We start from the raw sequence: 25,162 nt of genomic DNA on the forward strand, positions 1-25,162 counted from the left end.
CCAACAGTCAATCCAAAAGAGGACTGGAAACCTGCTTTAAATTCAGATGGTAGTCCTGTTACACGAATTAGTGATAGAAAGTTGGTAGTATGTTATGATTGACATCACTTATTCTCCATTTCTTTGTCACCCACTACACTTTGTTATCTTCTGCTAAACCCACATGATTGGTTTTGGCCATGAATCAAGTAAAGGATGATCAAAGGCAAAAGTTCAGTGTCTTGGAACAGCTGGTTTGTCTGCTTTCGCTCCTTATTAGCTAATAGTATCTGAGCTTTAAGTCCTGCTGCTGGAAAAATGCCCCAGTTTACTCTTGATAATTTAAGAGTGTCTAAAATAGTCTCATAACTGATAAAGAGGATTTAAGTGTGTGTAATGTAAGATATGAAATGCTGTGATAACTTGAATAACTTGGGATGCTCGAATCCCAATTTTAGAGTTTCTCTATAAATTCTGAGAATTTGGATCTTAATATAGCAAATGAATTTTATTTATTGAAAATCAATAGGTAGAAGTCTCTACTAGATTTAAAAGGATGCTATCTAATAGACATGAAAGAATGTTAGCCTAATATAGTAGTAATATTATATATAGTTAGTGACAGTGTGAAAACATTGAATAAATTACAGCAAAGCATATTTAATTTTAAGTAAGAAAAAAATAATTTGTCTTTTGTGGAGCTTACAGGCCTGCCTCTGTTCTCATCTTGTACAAAATGACCTTCCCACTCTCCTGCTGTGCTGATTTTTGGAACTACTCAGTAATTCATGAATATACTATGTTGACATGGCTAGTAGGATGTTTACATTTGAATACGGTTGTACAGCTTAATGGGTGCTGTCAGGAAAGACAAGCAGGAAGAGGAAGGAACAGTTAAGATAAGCCACATCTCCACAAATACTTCTGAACTCTTTCTCAGGAAAAAGCTCAGTAATACATGCAGTCAAAAGAATTCCAGCTGGTTTGGTAAAAGAACACACAACCGAGACTGGGGGAAGTTGTCTCAGAGAGCTGGACAGACCCACGCTGGGCTTCCTGGGTTACCGTTGGGAGAGAGGATTTTAGAGAGGTATCTGTGTTTGCTTATCTTAAAGACCTCTCTCTGGTAATCACTGTCTTACTATTGTTTAAATAATAGAAGGGAAAGTTGTTTTATCGCTGTACTTGATTGGGAAAATTGTAGATTTACATCCTAGAATACGTGAGGCTGTGCAGCCAGCCCCCCCAGAAGACCAGGCTCCTTGTGATCACCACAAAGCAAATGCAGACCGTGTTCAAAATACCCCTTCCTAGGTTGCCATTCAAACGCTTTGGGTACGTTTTGGACCTTTTGGACCCTAGGTATTCAATTGAGTATAGAAATTTTCCACGAAGAGTAAGGATAAACACTACCTAAATTGATGAGGAGAAAGTAGAAAAAAAGCGATTCTATTTTTTCTGGAAATCCTCTCCCAGCACACTAATTGCTTTGAATGACATATGCAGACGCTTATACAACAAATAATTTTCTGAGATTGTCCTGCAACTGGCTACAATTCCACCAGCCTATATGCAAATGACAATACCTCAAAATTATTACCTAAATATGCATGAATAGTGTGTTCTTTATAGCCTGTCAAGAGACAAATATGCTTAGTATACAACTACTGCAGCAGAATATTAACGACAAATGTAACACTGGGTAGGAATTTTGAAAAATCTCATTAAAACATACCCAAGTTGTATACTAACAATGCAAAGACAAAAGCTAGCGTATTTCTTAATTTATTTGGTATGCAATTCATTATCTGTATTTTACATGTGATAAAATTTAGAGATGTTTCCCTGTGAACAACATGTAACTAACCTGAAGCAATTTTATTTATTGGTTTACACATTGTGAGCAAATGTCTGTTTAAAAAGCAGCAAATTTAGCTTTTGTCATTTTGGATTTTGATTATAAAGTTGTTTTATTCCTGGAGGGAAAAAATAAGCTAATCTGTCTTTACAAACAAGAACATACATAGAAAGGAGAGTCCTAATCCCAAATCAAATAAAAAGAAATAGACCAAAAAGGCATCTTAGCCCATCTAGCTATTGGAGAAAAAAAAATCTTAATGTGGAAAACTGTCTAAAGCTCTCATGTCAAAAACTTTCCTCAAGGAGGTTAAGCATCAGTGAAAATGAACTGAACAGAAAAATCCTCTGGCAATATCTTTTTGTTGCTTTGGTTTTGCTGATTTCCCAGGACAAGCAAGGTTGGATGTGATTAGTGCTTGATCAGAGGATCTTCCAGGTAGAAGCCAGGATCCCACGGCGGTTTGACTTCCAGCGTCATCCTTCCCAGGAAATGAAGGGGCTAGACTCCAGCCTTTCAAATCTGATCAAAAGGATAGATACCGATTGCTTGTGGTTGTTAAGAAACATTTTTCTGAGATTAGAGATGATAGCCCTGATGCCATACTCAGCTGGAATTTGATTAATGAGATAGGTTTTGTCTAGATTTTCTTTCAGTTTCAATTGGATACAGTATTCCTCACTTTCTATGCTATGACCACAAATAACCTATGTTTATTAAAGCATAAGTGAGAACAGTGGTGCCTAACCCAAACCCACAGTAACTATGGCTTTTGTTCTGGCAAAGGCACATACTACTGATGAAAAACTGGAAGATTTTTATCCAGCTTGACCTGTCCCAGATTAAAATGTTCCAATAAGCATCGTCTGTTCTAGGCTAGCCTTCCCCTGTAGGGTATTAGTTGCATTAAGGATACATTTTTATCCACTAGTCTCCACTACGCCCCACTGCATCCCCACGCGCAGAAATAGGGTGCAGGAGTCCGACTCTGAAGTTCTTGTTTTCCTGCCTGCACAATGACTTCTTCCTCTGCACACACACCCCACAGCTTCAGGAAAAAAAAATCCTGGATTGAGGGCCTTAGATCCTCCCGTGCAGTGACCCATGCTCCTGCCGCAGAGCCAAGGCTGCAAGTTTTGAAAGCAGTCTTTATAAAACAAAACGTTGCAGAAATTCCACGTGAGCAGTAAGGTTTACTCTGAGCCATTGCAAAATAGTTATTTACAAGAAAAATTGCTATGTCTGAGGACTTGAAGCCAAATTTTGTATTTCAAACAGTTGCAGTCTTTCATCTGCAGAGGACGACCCTTTCGAAGAGCAAACCCTGCAATGACTCGATTTATCTTTAAATGCTTGTGGTTTTTTAGGAATCTCATCACCTCCGTGCCGTTTGACCTCAAATTTCTGTGTATAGGAAAAAACTGAAGATAATGGAAACCAAACAGGTTTATGTGAAGTACCTCTTCAACCTTCCAGCATTTACTGTTGTAGCAGCCAAAAATTTCTCAAACGGATGAACCACTCCCCAGATTTTGAACCTTAATTAAAGAAAGGTGCGAATTCCAGGGAGGTCCCCTGGGCCGACATTAATCTGACCTACCAAGGCGGTGTGTGGGCAACGCCAGGGAGGCTTCAGGGCCCGGAGCGCGGCAAGGACAGCGAGGAGCGCCCTAGGCGCTGGCGGCGACGCCCCTTCTCCTCAGCCCCGGCCCGCGGGGCCCGCCCGCCACGCGCCCCTCGCCCAGGGCGCTCTGCGCACGCGCAGCCAGGGTGACAGGGCGGCGCCCAGCACGTGCGCGCGGGAGGGAGCCGGCGCGCGCCCCTGTGAGGGGGGAGCCGCCCGCCCGCCCGCCCGCTGCCGCCGGTGACCGGAGCGGGGAGCAAGGAGCGGTACGGACGAGCCGCCGCCGCCATCCTGCCCCGCTCCGGTTTGAAAGCGGCGCCCCGCGGGGCGGCCCGTGCCGCGCCACGGCCCCGCCCGCCCTGTGATTGGCGAGAGAAAGGGAGGGAACGGGTGCGCGCCAGGCCCCGGCGTGTCGCAGCGAAGCCGTCCGGCCGGCCCCCGCTGCCGCGGCGCCGCGCGTTCCGCCCTGAGCGTGTGTGCGGGCCCCGGAGGGGAGCCGAGGCGAGCTGGGCGAGTTGCGTGCTGCCGGCGCCGCCGCTGCCATGGAGAGGGGAGGCGGCGGCAGCGGGAGGGGGTGACTGCGCGCCCCTTCCCCCGATGAGACTGTGGCTGGGCTGGCTGGGCTGCTACACCCTGTTCCTGTGGGTGCTGAGGAGGAGGATGTGGTCTGGCCCTGCCAGGTACCTGAGGAGCCCTTTATCCAGGTCCCTCTACGTGAACATGATGGGCAGCCACGGCCAGCCCGCCCCGGGCGCCGGGGAGAACCACCAGGTACAGCCCCGGCGGCAGCCGTCCTTCCCGCCCCTCCCCTCCCCCACCCCGCCTTCCCTCCCCGTGCCCGGCGGGGCCGGGGTGGGCGGGGGGTTCCCCGGCGCCGGCAGGCGCAGCGCCCTCCCGCCCCCCCCGGCCGTCGCCCCCCCCGCCCGTCGCCCCCCGGGAAGCCGGCCCGCGGGGAAGCCGGGGAGCTCCGCCGGGGGCAGCGGGCGGGGGGTCCTCGTCCGCCGGGGCGCCCTGAGGTGCCGGCCGCCGAGGGCGGGAGCGGGGGACCCTGGTGCGGGCTGAGGGGGGCACCGGGCCGGGCAGCGCCAGACAAAGAGAGGGAACCGCTCGGTCCTCCCGGTGAGAAAGTTGACGTGTGCCCGCCGTGTGAAACACGTCCGGGAGCCTGCTGGGGAGGTAAGGGGAGGTACTGGGGCTGAGGGGCCGCAGGGGGAACGTAGTCGGGTCTGGGTGCCGGCGAAGCGTGCTGTGGGCTTGGGTGTTCGCTGCGGGAGGGTCGTCGGAGCGAGTCCGGCGGTAACGCGGGGATGGGGAGCCAGCGCGATGTCCCGAGGCTGGTAATGCATCGGGTTGGGTGTCAGAGCTGCTCCTGAGAGATTTAAACCTTCCTCTTGCGTTTTTCCTGGTGAGCCCTGTGGGTAAACACCACTTGAATGAAGTTTGCAGGTGGCGTTGAATGGAGTGGGTTTGTAATCACAGAGATGTTTTAGCTAATACTGGTGTATCTAGAGGAAAAGAAAAAAAGTGAGCAACTGGGAAACTGCGAAGCTCACAGAGGCCTTGGAACAGTAGTAGATGGCAAACTAGAAATGAGTTTGCAATGTGATATGACTGCAGTAAAAGGTTAGTGCTATATTTGGGCAGTATAGGCACGTGCATCAGTACTTTGTGGAGAAGTTACGGACTATGCCCTTGCTATACAATGGTTATGTGATATGATTGCATTTGGAATATGTTCAGCTCTGCACTACATTTTACCAAAATGCTACTGAAAATCTGACAGGAGTTCAGCAGGGCTAATAAAAACTCTTGGTGGTGAAGGAAGACACTGACTTATTCTAAGTGAAATATACAGAGCCGAGCTAATGAAGAAGACGTAGCATAAATATTTGAGGACTGCTGTTCAAAGGAAGAACATAATTATGCATCATAATTCTTCAAGCTGATCCATTACTGGACTGCTCTGGGTGGGCACTGACACCCAGAATCTTGCTACTGAGTGAATGTATTACTGGTCTGCTGAATGAATATGGTCTGCTGTTTGGATGATTCAGTACAAAAGTAGGATGACAAAGAGAAGCAGAAAGAACTTCCTTCTGGCAAACAAAGAAAATCTGCAAGCCTTTTGTGGTGTTAAAAACTGTACTAGAAAGACAAGTCAACCAAGGAAATGTGTTATGGAGATGATGGTCATTCACAGGTAGATGGTCTGCAGTGGATACTCTTCATTTCTAATTTATTTGGTCTAGATTTTAAACCTAAAGTATTGATTATTTAGTAAGTTTAGTAAGATTTATGATTACTGAGTTTGTGGATTTACTCATAAGTAAGGATTGCATGTTGAGGCCCCAGGTGCTTTCACTCTCTGCAGTTTTACTGACTTCAATAGGTTTTACATAAGTTAGCTAAAAGAACATTTTCCTCCTTTCACTAGTATTAGGCAAGAGTTATTAATAACAATAATTTTTATTACAACAAAGGTCTTAACATATCTTTTCAGGATTTTGTGCTGTAGTTTTTCTACTATCGAGCTATAAGAGATTGATACACTTTCTGCCATGAAACTAGTGGCCTGAAAAGGGCTCTTCATATATTGTACATACAGGAAAAGAAAAGCAGTTTCTGTTCTGAGGAAGTAGTTCCAGAATTAAGCTGTCTTTCACCACTTTTGTTATTTGAAATTAGGATTGGGTTTATCCTGTGTTATCTTTTTTCTTTTTCCCTTACAGTTTGCTATAATTTCTATTATTCACTAGTGTTATATAGGTAGTTGCCAATAACCTTATTGGCAAGATTAACCACGAAGAAGAAATTAGAGGAGGTCTGAGAACAACACCTAATTTCTTGAAACAAGCTTCTCTTCTCACAGTTGTCGCCATCATCATTCTGCCAATGGTTATGTCAATGTATATTTAGAAGCCTTAAAGACAAGAATTGCAGGACTGTTGGTTTCCATAGTTAGATCTTGGAAATACAGGTTACAGAATACAGTGCAGAACCAAGGTTTAAGAGCTCAGGTACAGCACATGTGTAGTCATACCACTTACGGAACAAAGCCTCTGTTTCCCAAAGCTTTGATAGTTGGGTACATTTTCTTCTGGATTGAAAATGGCAACACATTGAAAAAGGCAGATCATCTGAGGCACTCCAAACCTGTCCAGTGTAGCGAGGCAGCAGCCTCCTGAATGAACCTGACACCTATCCCAGCCTGCTACTCAGCTCCATGGGATTGTTCGCTTCTGCCAGGCTCTTGAAATTGGCTTCTGAAGGTGGATGGACAAAGTACACAGGCTGCTGCCTTAGTGGTTTTTCACGACTCGCTAAGGATTCCTTTTGGGAATTGCCGGTCTATGCTAATTCATTCAAATAGCACTGTGCTGCAGTGAGAAAAGACCTAAACTGGCAAATCATCGGTCTTGGGGATCCCTGTGCCAGGCTCCATCACGTGGTACAGACTTGCTCAAAATCTGGTTTTTAGAGGAAAAAACTTCATACTTGTGCTACCTGCAAGTGTGTTTGAAAGTACAGTTGAGAGCCTGATTCTGCCAGAAATGTACCCATTATGCAAGTAGTTTTCAAAGTAAACCTAGGCAGGAGATGTTCGCTCCTCGGCTGAAGGGTCTTGACATCTCTTGGTACTTTGGGTCAGTGTTTGATGGAGCCCCTGTTTATGAACCTGGCATTATGAATCCAAGTTGTGGTCTTGGTGCAGCTGTCTACTCCCCTCTGCTTGCTGGCACTATTGTTGTGAAGCAGCAGGACACTGGAATAAGAATCCTGTCCCATTATTATTTGTATTGCAGTAGTGACTGAAAGTCCCATTGTGATGAACAGTGTGTAAACAGTTAAGTGACTGTTCCTGACCCAACAAGGTACAACAAATGTGAAGGGATCAGGATATGAGTGTACATTTTGCATAGTATGGCTAGACACAATCTTAGGTGTTAAATCATTGGGGAATCACCCCAGCTGACCGTTTGCTGTCCTTCTACATGCATTTTTACAAGATTCTGTTAAAAGTCTCCGTTTCTCTTTAAGATACTTATAACTCCCTATCTGCACAATAAACACACGCGGCCAGATCAGGGAATATTATTGCAAGATCTAAGGGAGAGATAAGAGAGTGTTAGCTGTAGGGAATCATTCTTGATATTAGAAAACAGACACAATGGCATTAGAGAGTCTATGAGAAGGGCTGACAATAAGCGTAGCAGAGTGAAAAATAATAGCGACGTTCTTAATTAAAATTACACTTTAAACTTCTTTTTGTAACTTCTGCATGTTGAGTGGAGGGGGTTTTTAACTTGGCATTGCAATGAGCAACCTTTTGAATTTTATTATCAGTACTGACATTCCAGAATGCTGCAGCGTTAGAGGCATTTGCTGGAGGTGCAGAAGGTGGCCATGAGGGTCCTAAAACTTCAGAATTTCTGTAGGTTTGCCTTGTTTTGCACAAGTTTTTTGCATTTAAAATAATGTAAAGCAGGTGTTAAAGAAGGAGTTTAGATATGCCTTACATGTGGATAGTAAAATATTAGGATATTGTATGGTTTATTGCTTTTCAGGCTAGATTTGATATCAAAAAATAGCATCCTTTTTCTTCACAATTAATTGAACAATAGCTTGCTTGTCGGCGTTAGTTTAGTTTGTATAGGAGTGGTTGTTACCAGGTGACACAAGGCAAAAGGAATCATTGGCCCATTTTAGCTTGGCCTTTATATTTTACCAATATAAAAGTATAGAACTGCCTTTCAGCTGATACTGATGACTTCCTAGATGTGGGAACCTGCTCCTTTGTTTAGTAGAGATGCTGGGAGGCAGCTTCATAGACATAATTGTTTCAAAAGGCTTGCGGACCTGCTTGTTGGTACTGGTGAGTGAAGAAACATAGTCCAGCAATGCTATAAGACAGACAAGCTGTTGTCTGAAGTATTGATTGGATTCTTTACCTCCTTTCCTGGAAAAATACTGGAAATGCACTTACTGATTTCTTTTCAGAGGATGCCTACGGAAAAGTTGAGAATGAGTTGGAAGATAGAAAACAATGTTATCCCACTTCATACTATTTTGTCAGCGTGGTGCTATTCCATAGAGGACCTGTGTTCGCTTTCTAGGGAAGTTTGTAAAATTCTTCAAAGTACAGGGTAATGATTAAGACAAAAAGTAAAAGCATTATTTCTCAGCAAGTAATTGGTCCTCACTTGATTACAATTCAAATCCAAGTTAAATTAATCCTGAAGTTTGTTGAAAAGTCTTTAGGAAAACCTAAATTTTTATATTTATGGAAATTGATAATAGCCTTCTGTGTGTTCAATTTTTTTTAACTACTTCTGGTTTTATATTGCTGAACTCTTTAATGATCCTTTATCTCTTTCTCTAGTGGTATGTCTGCAACACAGAACAGTTGTCTGAATCCCTTCAGCCTGTTTTTGTCCAGAGTTACCTTGACCAAGGAACACAGATCTTCTTAAACAACAGCATTGAGAAATCAGGCTGGCTGTTTATTCAGCTCTATCACTCTTTCGTGTCCTCAATTTTTAGCCTCTTTATGTCTAGAACATCTATCAATGGGTAAGTGAAAAGTCAATCTTAGGTCAACTAAATACAGTTTGGATTTAGAGCTTTCAAGTGTTCAGCCCTACCCCTTGATCTGTCAGCTTTTCTTAAATCTGTAGTTTTCCCTTCGCCAGTCTAACAGATCTGAAATACCCTACTGTGCTCTTTACACCCAACCCTCTTAATTGATGAACACCATTTCCAGTATGGGGGGACAGAGGAGGTAATAGCAATTAATAAGAGATAGTCAGAGGACTCTAACTGTATTTTATAACCATTGCTTGTATTAATTTCCTTCTAGATAAGAGTGTGTTCTCTTTGTGTTAGACAATGTATCCCTCTTCCCTCTGCTTTCTTACCCCCCTCCCCTTGCCCTTTACTTTACCTACTGCTATATCTATATCAGTTACTGTTGTGATTGTCCTTATTGTAGTTGGCTGTATCCAGTCGGTTTTGTATTGCATCTAAAACTCTTTCTAGAAAAGAGTGTGTGCATATCCACTGCAAACCTAGGCAGATTTCTAAACAGTGCAGAAGTCGGCCGAGTGTTGTGTCTGGTAACACTGATATGGAACAGAATTCTGTCCTTTCTCTTATTCTGTAAAACTTAGTTTCACCTCAATTTGTGCATAAATTGTACTTGAACAGGTAACTGCTGATGTAGCAAGTTTGACTGATGAAACATCAGGAAGGCAGGAAAAGAGAAGTTTATAAAACAATATTATCCTAGTCTTATTGCATCAATCTCTTCTGTGGCTGCAGAGGAATTTAGCTGTTCATGGGTGCTTTAGTATTTTTTCCAAAAAAGTCGGTGCCTTTCTGTGCTCACGTCACCCCATTCAGACATATGTTTAACACTTGTCAGTTTTGACCTTATGAAGAATGCATTTTGTTATATTTACCTGATTTCTCCACCAACCCCACCTCTGCACCTACTACGTACTTCTGCACAGTCTCATATAAGGATAGTAGCTGTCTCATAAGGCTAGAAAAATAATCTTTTTCCTTATTTTCTAACCAGATGACTTTATGAGCTTCCCTGTGGTGTTCTTAGTTACTTGTAGCTTTATATAAAGGTTCCTTTGGTCTCCTCTTCTTCCTTTCTCTTCCATTTTTTTTCAAAGGCTCTCCAGTGCTTTGAATAACACCTCATAGTGCTGTTAGGAATAATAGCTATGAGCCAATTATACAGTGTGGACCGACACAAGTGTGCTGCAAGGGGGCTCTACTTAAATTGGCTGTATTCTGTTCATTTTTATACATTTAATATCCTGCTTTAGTTTCTTCTGTATCACTTTGTATACTCTATCCTTTTTGTTTCTTTGTTTTTTAGTGCAGTCAACCTTTCCTAGGCCACCTCTTTTTCACATTTTTTTATTCTTTGATTCTTTTTATCTTTGTTTACCTTTTTTTCCCCTTGAACATGGAAGATTTCTGTTCATTGTCTTTTAAGTTTAACCTGCTATCCAACATTAGTTTAAAGAATAGTATTTATCTACCTTCAGTCTATTACTGACCAGTTCTTTTTCCTCTGCTTGTTCTCCTAACTCTTTCATCTTCTGAATTCTGCTATGACAGCTGAAATCTGTCACTGTGTAGTCTTCAAACAGTTACGGGTGGGTATGTCATTGACTTGTTCCATAAGGAATCCAACTGTCACCTCAACCCAATTCCTTAATGAGTTGCCTATTTTCTTTTCCACAGTTCTTCATGTTGAATGCAGGATCTGCAGATAGCAGCACAGCCATTGTAACATACAATTAAAAAAATCTCTTTTGCCACTCCAGCAGTGTTACCCCCATCCTTTCTTTAAATCTGTTCCCTGGCTTCCCTCCTAGTTCCACATCCTATTCCTCATTCATTGTGCATACTTCTGTGTCTGCAGCCATTTTATTTCCTCTGCTATTTCATCTTTTTTTTAAGGTAGATGGCAGAGATTTAAATCTGCAAACGTGACAAATAAGGTTCAGCCTTTATCTTTGCCTCTCTTTCTCTCACCCCTCCTTTTTTTTTTTTTATGCAATCATTTTCTTGAGGTGCACCCCATGAGCTCTTCCTTACCTAATCAAATTCCTCCTGAAGTCTTAACCACTGTAACTGCATGTGGCTATGTGTTTGATCTCTTGACAAGTGCAAGGCAAGTTGAACTGGATTTAAAATTTATCTGAGCAGTGACCTTGTCTACTATTATGTGTGTCTGGTTGCTGCCAAAGCACATTCTAAATTACTTCATTGTCCTTCCTGTTAAAGTTTGTACAAAATTGGTCATTTCTCATTTTTACATTTCAGGCTGCTGGGACGGGGCTCAATGTTTGTGTTTTCCCCAGAACAATTTCAAAGACTGCTTAAAATAAATCCAGAATGGAAATCCCACAGACTTCTCGATTTAGGGGCTGGGGATGGAGAAGTCACTAAAGTCATGAGTCCTCACTTTGAAGAAATCTATGCCACCGAATTGTCTGAAACTATGATATGGCAGCTTCAGAAGAAGAAATACAGGTATTATACTGAATACTTCCTACATCCTTTTTATCAGACAGCAAAGTAATTATTTGTAATATTTAATGAATGTTCAGTATTTTCAGTCAATTCGTCTATTGTTTGATAGTTAAGGAAAAGATTGAACGGTACAAAAGCAGGAAAACAAACACATCTGATGTTCCCTGTTACCAGTGCTTTTGTTATGCGGATGTTCCATGTTATCAGTTAAGACAAAATAGGCAACAACCATTTTGAAGTCTCTTTCTTCACAGCTTGTGTAAATTGCTTTAATCAAGGGAGTCAGGAAGATGAAACTCAGATGAACAGTCTAAGTGAACAGTCCAAAATTGCAAGAGGAAGACACAGGTACTGCAGAGAAAGAAAACTGAATCCTGGTAATAGGGATACCTCAATAATCTGTATCTATCTAATCCCACAGTATAGGCGACAGTGTAAAGATTCTTTTATTCTTGCTATGCTTAGCTCCTGCTGTTAAGATTGAATAATATTTAGTAACAAAAACCTCAGCACTTTCAGAACTTTGTTCATGCACTCGTCACAGCTCCTGGAGGTTCTTGCAAGCAGCAGATCCAGTCTTGCTGAGTAATGGTTAGTATTTCAGGCACTGTATCCCTAGACTTCAACACAAAGACTGAAGGAACTGTGGATTTCTTTTCTTTACCTGTCTTTGAGTGGAAACATAACAGCCACCTTGCAATCCAGGTTAGCGCACTGGTAAATCAGAGTAGATAAGATGCAGCAAGCCATTAATCATATTTCAGCTTTGTTGTTCCTTGAGAAGTATCTGCAGTTTTATTCTAGGACAACACATTTTTTTAATACCTGGTGTTTTGTTTTTTGTCTCCTTTATTGCCTGATGATTATAAGGCAATATAAAAGTTCATACGGCTGGATATATAGCCGTGCCCATTGTTGATTTAGTTTTATTTTCCAAAAGACCAGAAGGATCATGTCCGTCTTTTCTCGCTGCCTAGGTGGCTGACCTTACCTGCACTATCAACACATCCATTCCCACACAGGGAATTTTTGTCTTCAGTGGTTCTCTCTGAACTCAGCTTGTGTTTGTTTAACAGACCATATCTCTTTCTCTTTTCCTTTGTAGGGTGCTTGGTATAAATGAATGGCAAAACACAGGATTTCAGTACGATGTTATCAGCTGTTTGAATTTGCTGGATCGCTGTGATCAACCACTGACTGTATTAAAAGATATTAGAAGTGTACTGGAGCCAACTAGAGGCAGAGTCATTCTAGCATTAGTTCTGCCATTTCACCCATATGTGGAAAATGGTAAGTACACAGATTATAGCTATTTAGGCAGGTAAAGAAAACATTTGTATCTTGTAGTATCCCAAATTAAATGTTTAATAAATAATTAGCATGTTTGTATTTGATTTTTACAAATAACTTGTAAGGTGCATGTTCAGAAGTATGAAATCATAGGTAAATGGGCCACATGATGTAAGCTGTTTTCTTAATTCCCCAACATACGTTGTTGGCACCAACAAAAAGCTCAAATATTGAAGTCACATATCCTGTTCTGCAGGTTGCCACATTTGAGCTGTGTTGGAGCAACATGGAAAACTGATCTCTGATTAGGGCCCTCTGCTGCTGTCATATAGGTAACCCCGGTTGTCTCTAGTGACCGTTGAGCAAAACCATCAGAACTGTCTGTAATGCTGAATAGAGCAGTTCATGTCAAACTGTTTCAAGTGTTCCAGATGAACCACACCTAAAAATTCATAGGGAGATAACGTTCGCTTTCCAACATGTGCTCTCAGAGTAAAATATAGACCCCTACTAATACAAAGTATCAACCACTATTTGTATTGTATTATTAACTGGAATTTAAAAAGTAAAATTCAGTGCCAAAACTCAATTATTTCCCCTAGTTGCATTTTAAAGAAATACATGAGAGATTTCCAAATGAATCTGTCCTTATGACTAAACTTCAAAAGAGACTAGAAACTTTTTTTTACATGCCTGTGATTGTGGATTCAGGTTGAGGCACCCATAAAAGTGGTTTGAATTCCAGAAGGCTGGTGTTCATCAGTCATCGTTTGGACGCTGGCTGTCCTTGAGTATTAAGACTTGTCTGTGGAAAGGCATATATGCCCAGAAAATACAGAACTAATAACCTTAATATTCTGGCAATCACAAATGCATCAAACGGAATCTATTTTCCTCTTTTTATATGCTAGTGGTATTTTTGCTGGGGTGGGGGGGGTGTTGAAGTTTTAAGTATAAAAAATAAAGCCATCAGATGAAGAATTGCTTAAAATACAGTATTTGAGCATATAATTTTGTAACTATTCAGAAAAGTAGTGTGTACGGTATTTCAAGCATATTTGGTTACAACTTATTGTTCCTATAATGTGGAACAATATGACTTCCTCTTTTAAAAATTCTTTAGAATTCCAAATAACAGCAGTGTCTTTCTAGTCTTTCATTGGCGTATTAGAAGCAGAAATGGAGAAATTATTTGGGTGGCTTTTTGTTTGTATGCCTTCAAAACTATGTGCCATTGTGTTTTGCAATTGCTGTTGCACCCAGCGTCTACTTTTCTGCATGTTGTTGGGTAATCACATGACAGACCACATGCAACTTCCTGGCTCAGCAGGAGGTAGATAAATTAAGGAAGAAACTACTCTAAGTCTGCTTATATCCTTCATCATTAATCTCCTACAGTATACTGGGAGGAGAACAGAGTGTTAAACTTATAAATCCCAAGGGACTGGAAACCTGTTCTGTGATTGTTGAACTTGGTCATTGCTACTTGTTGAAAGTTGAAATCTGTTGTAAGATGTCTTGTAAACTGAAGTCATACTTTTGTTTGTGGTTGTGACTTGTACCAGATTAGTCACTTTCCTTAAGGCAGCTTTGTTTCCTTAATATGTTCTGAAACTTAAAAACATACTCGGTTTGTCTGTTTACCACTATCATGGATATGGGCCCATATAAACTCCTTTAGACAATGCAAGTTAGCATACACAAAAATTACTGTCATTCCACTGAAACTTTCCCACTTAAGATCTATTTAGCTGTAGTCTAAAGAAATAGACAATGAACTGCCAGACTGTCTTCATGATGTACAAATGATTTTAGAATTTCAGTATTTTCATTCAGCTGTTCTACAAGACGATGCATTTTAAAAAGCATTAGATGTGCACATATGCTTCATATTTAACAAAAAAAAAAAAAACTTGGAACATTCAAAGAGAAGAACATTTCATGGCTCAAGTAACTTCTTGTATCAGCTAATTAAAAACAGTTTGGACCCGCCTAGATAAACTTTTGAATTTTAGAGGGGGGGAACAAATGGAGAAGAGATGAGGCAGGTAAGGTGTTTGATCAGTGTATAGATCAGTTTCTGGAAGTGGAGAAATTATTTTAATCAAAACAAGATATTTCGGTTATTACACGTAATGTAATGGGAAGGTAATTGTGGAAACTGTCTATGTGAATAACATAAAATTTGCTTTAAGAGAACAAAGCAAGGTGGAGGAGGAGGTAAAATATATTTCTGTGCTTGCTGTTTCTGAAATTACAGTGACACCTAGAGTCCAAAGTAGCTTAATCATAAAATCTTTCTGGGGCTTTTCAGAGTCTTATTTTCAACATATAGAACAACAAGTAATGCCGTTATTGCGCATGTCTAAATTTGGCAAGTAAGCCGGATGAATCATAAGGTATTAGACTAGTCATATAAGAACATGTATTATTATAACTTTATGTTTTTAATAGGTATCCCATAGGGTCATATTAAAATCCTTTGTATTTCCTAATATAGACATCATATTTACATAAAGGCATTATTACCTAATATATGACTAGACTGGTTTAAGTTTCTGTAAAATAAAAATGTCAGAGACACCATACTTCAGAATCAGTAAACACTAGCAGCCTGGGATTGTGAAATTTTCTTGTTGAACAAATTAATGTCCTTGTGATTGATTGACAGGGATAAGAAGACAAAGGTGTGTTTTCCATCTTCCTGAAGTACTTGGTACTAAGTTGAGCTGGAAACACAGTACTGTGCTAGATGGACTCTTGCTTTGTCTCAGTTGTCCGTTCTCATCTCACTGAAGTGAGGAATGCCGTTTCATTTGTTAAACAAAGTCTTGCTTTATTTAAGTGGTGATAAAACATACCCCTTAGTAGGGAGAATGCCTACTAACAGATCTCCTGTAAAAGTGCTGATTTTGGAGATTGGCTAGGTAGTAACTGCTAAAAAAAAAAAAAAGATACTTTTAAAAAAAAAGTATACTACCTTGACTAGGTAGTATACTTCTGTGTTCATGCTTGTATCCATGTTGAACAGGCATGTAAAGGCAAAACCTGGTGCTCCAGGTAATCCTGACTTTGGATGGTAGGATTGAAAGATGGCAGTTGTCTGCCTAGCAAGTGAATTTTAATATTCCAGGAGCAACCTTCTCACTATGACCACTATTTTCCTTTCCTAAATAGGCTAGGAAGAAGCTCCCATCTCAACTGCGCTTTACTATGATGGTATATGCATTTATATTGTCTGGTTTTTCTGCTTGCTTGTCTACAGAATACATAGGTTTTGCTCTATTTAAACTGTTGTTAAGACTCAGTAACTGTTGATCTGTGTATCTGTTACATCGATAACTATCCCATTAACATGACTAAAACCGGAATTTCACCTATGAAATTAGTTTATTTTCTGTTGCTGTCAATTATCATACATCTTTCACAAATCCTCAATTCATGTAAAAGGAATACATGTGAATTTATGTAAAAAGAAAAAAAGACACAGCATTAAATCTGAACTGAAAAAGGAAACCTTTATGAAGCATTAGCAGTTATCTTACGAAAGATGAAGTCTTTTCCCACAGTTCTTATTCTTACAGAATGGAAAATTGAAGTAATATATAACATAGATGCACTTGGTTTCGGTGATCTGTTTAGAAAATACTCTTGAAGAACACTGCCCTGCAACGTTTTCTCCTCTCTTTTTAAAGCAAAGGAAGTCTGTGGGGAAGCTTAACTTCTTCATCTGCCCCTTTGCTTGCATGAGAAATATTGAACAAATCTGATCTGCTGCATACGCTCATCTGTTCTGATAAACAATGTCATCTTCCAAATCATCCTGGGAGAAAAATGTAGAAGTATTTCATTACTGATGTGAAATTTTTTTTTTTAATAAAGGCAGAATTTCCTTTTTGAGGCCAAATCCATCCCTTTACTGTTTCAGTAAACTCCTTTCTCCCCACTTATCCAGTTGCTTTTGTCCATATGGCATCTGCAGGATTCAAAACATACTACTTTTCCTCTTGGCTTTTCCTAATCTCCAGGGAGGACAGCGGCAGTGAAACATACCCCTTATTTTCACTGTGTTCATATCTGATGCTCAAACCAAGGACCAGGTCATGTCAGCAGGGACCTGAAGTCTTTAAAGGGATAATTACAGGGGAAAACAATTGGGGCTGTATGGAAATAAATGAAGTAAAAATGTATAGAGAAGAGTTTGACTTTGTTCTATGTTTCTTTTGGTTTCTCCTTGCATCTCTGAAGTGGTGTGGTCCATGCTCAGAATAGGAAAGAATTTATACTGTTTCTCAAGAGAAGCAACATTTTTGAAGCAGGATTTTGAAACCATTTTCTTTGCTTGCGAATACATGTGACTTCTAAAGTTGTTTTTTTGTAACTTACTTGGCATATGCAAAATTATTGTCATATGGTCATATAAGACTTATTGGCATAAATTTGGAATGATAAATAAGTTGTGTGGCTTTACCCAGTGATGTTGAATACTTAGTTTAGGCTCTGTAAGTTGAAGGAGGGGGAAATATCTGTAAGAATGTTGTAGAGCTTTTACAACACTTTTGTTACGTTTCTGTCACCTAGCCACCCTGGGCTAAGGGAGCAAGGGGAACGACAATACAAATATTTTTCAAAAATTAACTCTCAAGAGCTCTATGCGCTTTACCAAACAGTCCAGAACCACTTGTTGAGACCTCTTCTTGGCAAAATACAAATTTATGGAAGCTTCATTTTTAAATGTACATACATACATTCTATAAGGTGTATACTATCATATATATATGTAATTGTATATGTATCATCATTTAGAATGCTTTAGAATGTCTTTGACTGTTGTGCAGAATACTTTTTTTTAGACCTTTATCAACTTTAAAAAAGAAAAGTCTATTTCTGGAGGAAATAGAAATGGTATGCTCTTAAATACTGTCAGTTCCTCTTTTTCCCCATAAATTTCAGTATTGGTAGATAGATACTTACAGGCTGTTGGCAATGTTCAGTGTACCTCTGCTTTTGAAGTTCTTGGGCAATTGCTTGAAAAATTTTTCGTCCGCTACTGATTTTCTGTAAATTATTTAAAATATTTTAGGTCAGTGCTACATTTGAAGTTGGGGGAAACATCTTTTTCTACTTTTTATAATTCTGATTTTTTCTCTGTATATGTCTTTGGGAATGTTATTAAATAACACTTTAAGGTACGGTTTGGCAGGCAGAAGGGTTTTAAATTACATTAATATTACATCTCTTAACATATATACCTTCTTTAATGGATATTTAAATGTATGGCTTTTGATTTTTATTCAAGGATACATGGTGATAGAGGTTCTTAATAGACTTGTTTTAAGTACATTAGGGCTTACCTGAATGCACCATTTAAACAAACAAAAAATTAATAGCAAAACCTGTTATTTTCAAAAGTTGTTCAAACAAAATTTACTTAAAACCTAAAGGAAGCTGTGTATTAGAGATACATTAGGCTTTTACATAGATTGACTTTATCCTGTATCTAATTCGTTAAAAATAAATTAATTAACCACTTAGTTAAAATTAGTTAAATGGAGAATCGTTAACTAGTTTTGTACAAATCTGAAGTGAAACCTTAACAGCTCTGAATGTCTCTTTAACTGAATCGTCACTTAATCACAAAATTGATGGCCAATATACTTAAAGACAGAAAAAAAAAAGCTCTGAATCACAGACAAAGCGAACAAAGTGATAACATACGCAGTTCTCTGTTCTTTGGTCTTCATTCCCACTTTTCTTTAGCAGCTTTGGTTTTAACTGGAGGGAGGGATAATAAAATAAAAACTGATTAAAACATAAGATGAGAAGCCAACTGCTAAGGTAGCAGAATAGTTAAAAGCGTTGCCCTTTTACAGCATCAAACAGTGTGCAGGTAAGTCTTTCATTAGATCAGCTTATACCGTTGGAGAAATCATAGTAGTTTTCAAGCATGTAAGGCCTTTTTCAGCTTCTGGTAGTAGATGTTGCAAGTATTTTTGCTTTGAGTACAGTGGGACCTGCCTGAATCACTACCCAATTCTCAAAAATAAACCAATGGCATCACAGATGCCAGTTTTTCCCCTGAAGAAGGCTTGATTAATTTTTCCCACTATACTACTTCACCTAGTTTAAAGAAAAACAAAAATCAAAGAGACTATCCTGTCTTTATGCTTAGACAGTGATCACTACAGCAAAGAACCATTTTACCATATCATACCACTTAGGACTGTGAAGTCCTCATTCTCATGTCAAAGTCTCATTATTATGTAAAGATTCCAGTTGCAGCTTTGGGTGTTTGTTTTTAACTAAATACAAATTTTGTTCTAGATTAAAAAAATAAAAATCCAGTAGTTATGTGATTTTTAACCAGGTACATTCTAACGTGTTTGTTTCCTATAAGCATAAAACTTCTTCCAAGTCTCTGATATTTTTAAATTTTGCCAAGGTCTCTCTTCTGTATATGTGTGAACAGAATTTCATTACACAAGTAAAGTCAGTCTGCACTAATTTTACCGCAGCTCACAAATTCTGTGATATTAAATTTAAATTATTTTACTTTTACTGAAAACTAATCCAGAGTTGATGACTTATGACGGTAATTTCTAGTTTTGCTTTTTGAGTGAGCCTTGATAGATTAATACTCTCAGGATAATTTTAATTAGAATACCTTTAGAATACCTTTTCTTTTACAGACTTTACTAGAAAAAGAAAATGTGGTTGCTATTGAGAGTACAGGTATGTGCCACACAAGAGTGTGCAGATGTGTGCAGCATATGAACTTCAACCAACCACCTCTTTAAAACATAATCATAAAAGTTATGGAATCTAGGAATGTCTTTTTATTCTCTTTATGGAGATGTTAAAACTGCTTAGATTTACAAAATGAACAAAATCAGAAAAATCACTTTGAGCCTACCTTGTAGACTACAAAGAATGTGAATACAGTAGTGCTGTATAGAAACAGTAAGGATGAGGCGATGATCATGATGAGTTTTCCATTGCTGTGCTGCTTCTCTGCTCCTTTATTAAAAGCGAGTGTTAGAAGAAAGGACAGTTCTTCTGATTCACAATTTTCTTAAGATTCTGCATTTCAGCCCCCTTCCTCTGAGGAGTTGAAAAATCTTATACCCATCAATATTTTCTGGTTCATTTTCAGTCTAAATTCCTTAGTGAGATCACTTTTCTTTTGTTTCCCTGAATGTTTGCAAGGGCAAAGGAGACTTGTTATTTTTGATTATGAACCCTTCTTTTAGGGGTAGACAGAGAATAGAATCCAGTTTTCTGCTGTCGTAAAGGAATATCTGAATAAAGCTTACAGACTTTTATTCAGAAATGCAATTAGAGAGAGGAAGGAAGGAATATAGGGAAAGTAATAATCCAGCTAGGTGGTTTTTTTTCTATTTTAGGTGTGTAAAACTGAAATGTAGTTAATGAAGTCTCATCACTTTCTTAATTAGAAGGCAAATGATACAAAGGTTCAGAACTAAAACTTTTTTCTCAAGTTGGTACGGTGAATCCCCAGTTCTGAGACCCTGCATGTATTTCCACTAAATGTCAGTTTCTCTACTTCTCATTTTTCTGTTGCTATTTCCTTTCTGATAGCCATTAACGTCTTTATGTAAGAAGATGTAGACTATGTTAGATAACACAAGTACAAAACGTCTTTTGTAGAATTCTAGAGTCATTTGCATCATATGACAGAACAGTCTAATTAGCAAACGAGGTTAAGATATTTATTTGTAGAATCCCTCCATGGTTTTACTATTAAAATATTAATAATCATACTACTCCTAATGGTTTTGTTGGTATTTCCATCTGAAATGCCATTCTTGAAAGTGTAAATAAAGAAAATACTTAGGAAAGATAATTTATTTCTTTTAAGATGCTTCATTAAGAAGGAATGATCAACTGACCTGTTTTTGTTAGTACTGTTCCATCTCCTGTTTGTTTAGAACGGGGTGAACTTGAATCTGAAAATGCTATTCCGCAGATATAAACAGCATTGTCATCTACAGTCAGATCATTGATTTGAAGTGAAATGTTATTTTCTGATAAGAAATGTACTTTGTACTTCTGATGATCTGTGCATCCAGGAGTACACAAATCCTCATGTTCATTAGTTAAAAAGCGAAACCACAGAACTTGAGGTGGGGACGAGGAGCATCCAGAGGCAGAGAAAGAACATGTTAGGAACACAGTGTGCATGGAGTAGTCAGCTTCCTGAAATCTGGGTTGTGTTACAGTGACTTGGCAGGTGTCTGCAGCACCTGTTGAGAATAAACAATTGGTAAAGTGAGGGACAGTTAAAAAGCAAGGCACAATCTAAAAAGAAAATAAGCTACTTCTGGTTCATTCAAAAAAAGGTGGGAGGGAAGGAGGAAAAGCAACCGTGTTTCAAACTTGAAATTTTTAAGGTTGTTTCCAGCAAACTTATTTTAGATAATTCCTACAGCTTGCCCATGTGTTCATTTAAGAATTTTACCTATGTGGTAATGTGCTTTTCTGAAAAAGTATAGAGAAGTTTCATATATCTAAGATAATGTGAATGTCTCCTTTGGCCCTGGAGAACACCAGAAGAATACTTTGTGTAGTTCCCTGCCTCAGATTTAGTCCTGAGTATTCTGGGGGCTTGGGGAGGTAATGGGCGGGGGGACGGGTATCGTGTGACATAACTCTAGATGCTCAGCAGAGTAGTTCTGCAAGGGTTTCTCTCTCCTCCACTGTTCCTGATCGGAGTCAAGTGAGACAGCCTGATGGCAGGCAGTGGAAATGTCGTAAATGGAGACATTAATAATTTAGCAATTTTATAACATTGATTAGAATTCATAATAGTTCCTAGACATTCTTCCACTTCATCACATATATTGTCTCTGGGTTTCTAAGGATAATAATATTGCTTGTTAGTTCTGACATTTAAAAATGTGTGCAGAGAAAACAGGAAGGTTAATCAGAGAGGAGAATTCTAATTAAGGAACTGAAATTTAATGTTTAATATGACTAGTCTGGGAGATTTTTTTTAAGTCCTTATTGAAATCCATAATTTAAATACTGTTTTAGTATATTTTAATTTTATTCAAATAAATTGCTTAGTTATTTAAACAATGGAATTGCGATTATTGCAGTGAAAATGAAAGTAGTAGCTTAACAGAATCCTTTTCTACTTCCTAAAAAATAACAAATTAGAAGAAAAATAAACTGAAGTCTCTTAATCTACTGCTTAATCTACACAATTTATAAGCCTGTCCACGGTGGACAATCAGCATTGTCATAAAATCGTAGAATCATTTAGGTTGGAAAAAAACCTTAAGATCGTCGAGTCCGACTATTAACCTAACACTGCTGAGTCCACCACTAAACCATGTCCCTAAGCGCCACATCTACACATCTTTTAAATACCTCCAGGGATGGTGACTCCACCACTTCCCTGGGCAGCCTGTTCCAGTGCTTGACAACCCTTTCAGTGAAGAAAGTTTTCCTAATGTCCAATCTAAACCTCCCCTGGCACAACTTGAGGCCGTTTCCTCTTGTCCGATCACTTGTTACTTGGGAGAAGATTCCGACACCCACCTCGCTACAACCTCCTTTCAGGTAGTTGTAGAGAGTGATAAGGTCTCCCCTGAGTCTCCTTTTCTCCAGGCTAAACAACCCCAGTTCCCTCAGCCGCTCCTCATAAGACTTGTGCTCTAGACCCTTCACCAGCTTCGTTGCTCTACTTTGCATGCATTCCAGCACCTCAATGTCCCTTCATCATTTTTCTCACTGAGTGTTTTATGGACCAAATCCAAGCAGATTCAGTGTCTGGGTTCTACAGGAAAAAAATGAAACTCTACTTCTGTGTCAGACCAACATCAGAGCCATTCCATAGCAGCTACAGCAACCTGAAGATTGTAGTAATATAAGTTGTTGGTGTACCTGCACCCTGTGTGGTGAAAGGCAGTAGCTTGTGCTTCTGCAGTTGATCCCCTTCTCTTTTCCACCTTACTCTAGGGCTCTGGGTGGCCTTGCAGAGCAGGACTCCGTGGCTTCAGTTCATGTAGATACTGTCTGCTGAACTTCCCAAACCCTCCTCGCAAACAAGCACAGCTACACTGAAACTATGCTGCTGCTGCTGGAGCATTCTTTGCAGGGAAGTGCAGTAGGATTTGACCCAGAAATTGTAGATGAAAGGAGCATTTCAGACTTTTGGAAGAAAAAGCATTTGCTAAAAGTTGTTTAATTTGGAAGTTGTATGAAGATGGCAGAAATTAGCTTGATTCTCAGCAAAACATTTTACTGCTCTTATTTGTAGCTATGTTGCAAATCATAACCACAACATTTTCAATCTTGTTTAACTGCTATTACATGGGAAAATATAAGAAGCTTAAAAAAAAGTCTTACCAGCACCGTACAGAATCCAGTCAAATGCCAGCATTAGCACGTTTTTTAATTTGTTGAAAGATGCCATTTCTTGTATCTCTGTAGAAACGATTCTGCTAAGGAAGAGGAACTTAGGAAATCTTTGGAGTTGCAGAACGCTCTGAATCACAAGATTTAGAACTTCCTGTTTAGAAGGGTGTTTACTATTGCATTTAGCAAACTGGTTAAAGGTACAGACCAAACCAGGAAACATTTGTTGTTTGTGGATGACATTACTTGGAAAATGAGTGAAGAGTTTTAAATTTGAACTTCTGAGAGTTGTACCTATAATCCTTCAGATTATTTCATTGGATATAACAAATGACAACACGTTTTCCAGCATGCTACAGGTGTTCGGCTTCTTAATTTTATATGACCCTAAGCAGTCTTTACTGTATCAGCTAGTAGGTGGCCACTGGAGGAACAAAGATTCTGTAGCCATCCATTGTAATGTGGTGGTCTACTGATGGAAGCTTCACAGCAGATCATAATTTTCAACTTGCTGGCTCTATTTACTGCAATTACCTGAAGCCATCTTTGGCCAGACAGTGGAAATAAAGAAAGAATTTTATGATGCTGGAAAAGATCTTCATTAAATTGTCTGTCTGTCCATGTCTGCTGATCACCACCTTCACTAGTGGAAGTTACTTTTCAGCCGGTCTTGGAACTGCTATTTAAAAATGTAACAAAAGATAACCTTAAGAAGGAGCTGCTTCTGAACGATAGGCAAAAACTTGAACTGATCTTGCAACAGCTCTACGAATGGCTTGTCAACCTCCTCTTTGGAGTGGAATAGAATAGAATCTGTGTAATATGCTTTCTGTAAGAAAATACAACACAAAATAAAGTTTTCTTTATAATTTAAACAAAACTGTTCTGTTTTCTCAGTAGGTGGCAAGTGGGAAAAGCCCTCAGAAGTTTTGGAAATCAAAGGGCACACTTGGGAAGAACAGGTGAATAGCCTGCCAGAAGTTTTCAGTAAAGCTGGTTTTGCCATAGAGGCTTTCACCAGACTGCCATACCTATGTGAAGGTGATATGTATAATGACTACTATGTACTAGACGATGCTGTCTTCGTCCTCAAGCCAGTGTAAGCGTGTATGAAGTAAATCTCCAGAATCTAACCCAAGAAGCAGCCTCTAAAAGAGGGGTTTGATTTATGGTTACTTAAAGGGAGGGAATTCGGGGATTGCCATGCTAAATAAATACCATGTAAGAAATTTAAAGGCCAAAATACTAATGTATTTCTTTGTAGTGCGAATAGGAAAAAAAGGTTGTTTTTTAAACAGACTCTTCAGTTGAGAATTTCGTTTTTACCAGCTCTTAAACCAACAACGCATTCTGCAATCCAGCAGTAATGGAGGATATTTTTTTATACCTACCTGCAACAGGGATCAGATCCAAACAAAAGCAGTAGTCCTAGTAATGATGAAACTGATACAATGTGAACTGTTGTTAAAGAAAACAAGTGAAATCTGGCAATAAAGTTATCCATTCAGTTCAAGCCTTGTTGGATATAAACTGTTGAAATGGATATTCTTCCATGCTAAGTTACTTTTCTCTTACTGTCATTCTTCACATGTTTTTAATCATGCTAATAAACTTTTTTTGAGATGACTTTTTGCATTAACTTTTGTGTTCATTTTTGTAACCATAGCCACGCTTGTCTGCAGCAACTGCTCTTTGTGTTGAGAATCAAGCTCTCAGTATCAGCACAACCTTGTGTTTATTTAAACAGCATTTAAGTATTGTTTAAAGGGATAACAGTCCACAAAAAATGTCACTTTTGGTTGGGTTTCCTTCATGTTCTTCTCAAAGCCTCATAAATCCTCATTGCTTTTGCATATGCCATTTTCCAGCTAAAGGGGTTACGGTAGAACTTGCCAAAACTGCACTTAAAACTGATGGGTTTTAGTAACAAACTTTCTAAGCAAGTTGTTCCCAAAAGTTTTCAGCTTAAAAAA

The 25,162-nt window shown here is 39.3% G+C and overlaps 2 protein-coding genes across 4 annotated transcripts; one reads left to right on the forward strand and one right to left on the reverse strand.

The window, feature by feature from the left end:
• Positions 1-3,648: 3,648 nt before the first annotated feature.
• Positions 3,649-24,815, forward strand: METTL9 (methyltransferase 9, His-X-His N1(pi)-histidine). Of its 2 annotated transcripts, none has more exons than XM_075165181.1 (5): positions 3,649-4,232; positions 8,842-9,032; positions 11,307-11,516; positions 12,622-12,806; positions 24,087-24,815. In XM_075165181.1, the coding sequence occupies exons 1-5, from the start codon at positions 4,059-4,061 to the stop codon at positions 24,290-24,292; spliced, it is 966 nt and encodes a 321-aa protein (XP_075021282.1). In that variant the 5' UTR covers positions 3,649-4,058; the 3' UTR covers positions 24,293-24,815. The 2 variants fall into 2 exon arrangements, with proteins under 2 accessions (XP_075021282.1, XP_075021283.1); XM_075165182.1 differs by lacking the exon at positions 24,087-24,815 and adding an exon at positions 13,063-13,147 and having other exon boundaries at positions 3,916-4,232.
• Positions 4,897-23,315, reverse strand: IGSF6 (immunoglobulin superfamily member 6). Of its 2 annotated transcripts, none has more exons than XM_075165184.1 (6): positions 23,181-23,305; positions 20,717-21,070; positions 19,720-19,823; positions 18,525-18,581; positions 17,781-17,864; positions 4,897-4,966 (listed from the first exon to the last, which is right to left on the reverse strand). In XM_075165184.1, the coding sequence occupies exons 1-6, from the start codon at positions 23,245-23,247 to the stop codon at positions 4,952-4,954; spliced, it is 681 nt and encodes a 226-aa protein (XP_075021285.1). In that variant the 5' UTR covers positions 23,248-23,305; the 3' UTR covers positions 4,897-4,951. The 2 variants fall into 2 exon arrangements, with proteins under 2 accessions (XP_075021285.1, XP_075021284.1); XM_075165183.1 differs by lacking the exon at positions 4,897-4,966 and adding an exon at positions 16,301-16,629 and having other exon boundaries at positions 23,181-23,315.
• Positions 24,816-25,162: the final 347 nt, after the last annotated feature.

Source organism: Calonectris borealis, chromosome 16 (genome assembly GCF_964195595.1).
Source record: "Calonectris borealis chromosome 16, bCalBor7.hap1.2, whole genome shotgun sequence".
Taxonomy (NCBI): Eukaryota; Metazoa; Chordata; class Aves; order Procellariiformes; family Procellariidae; genus Calonectris; species Calonectris borealis.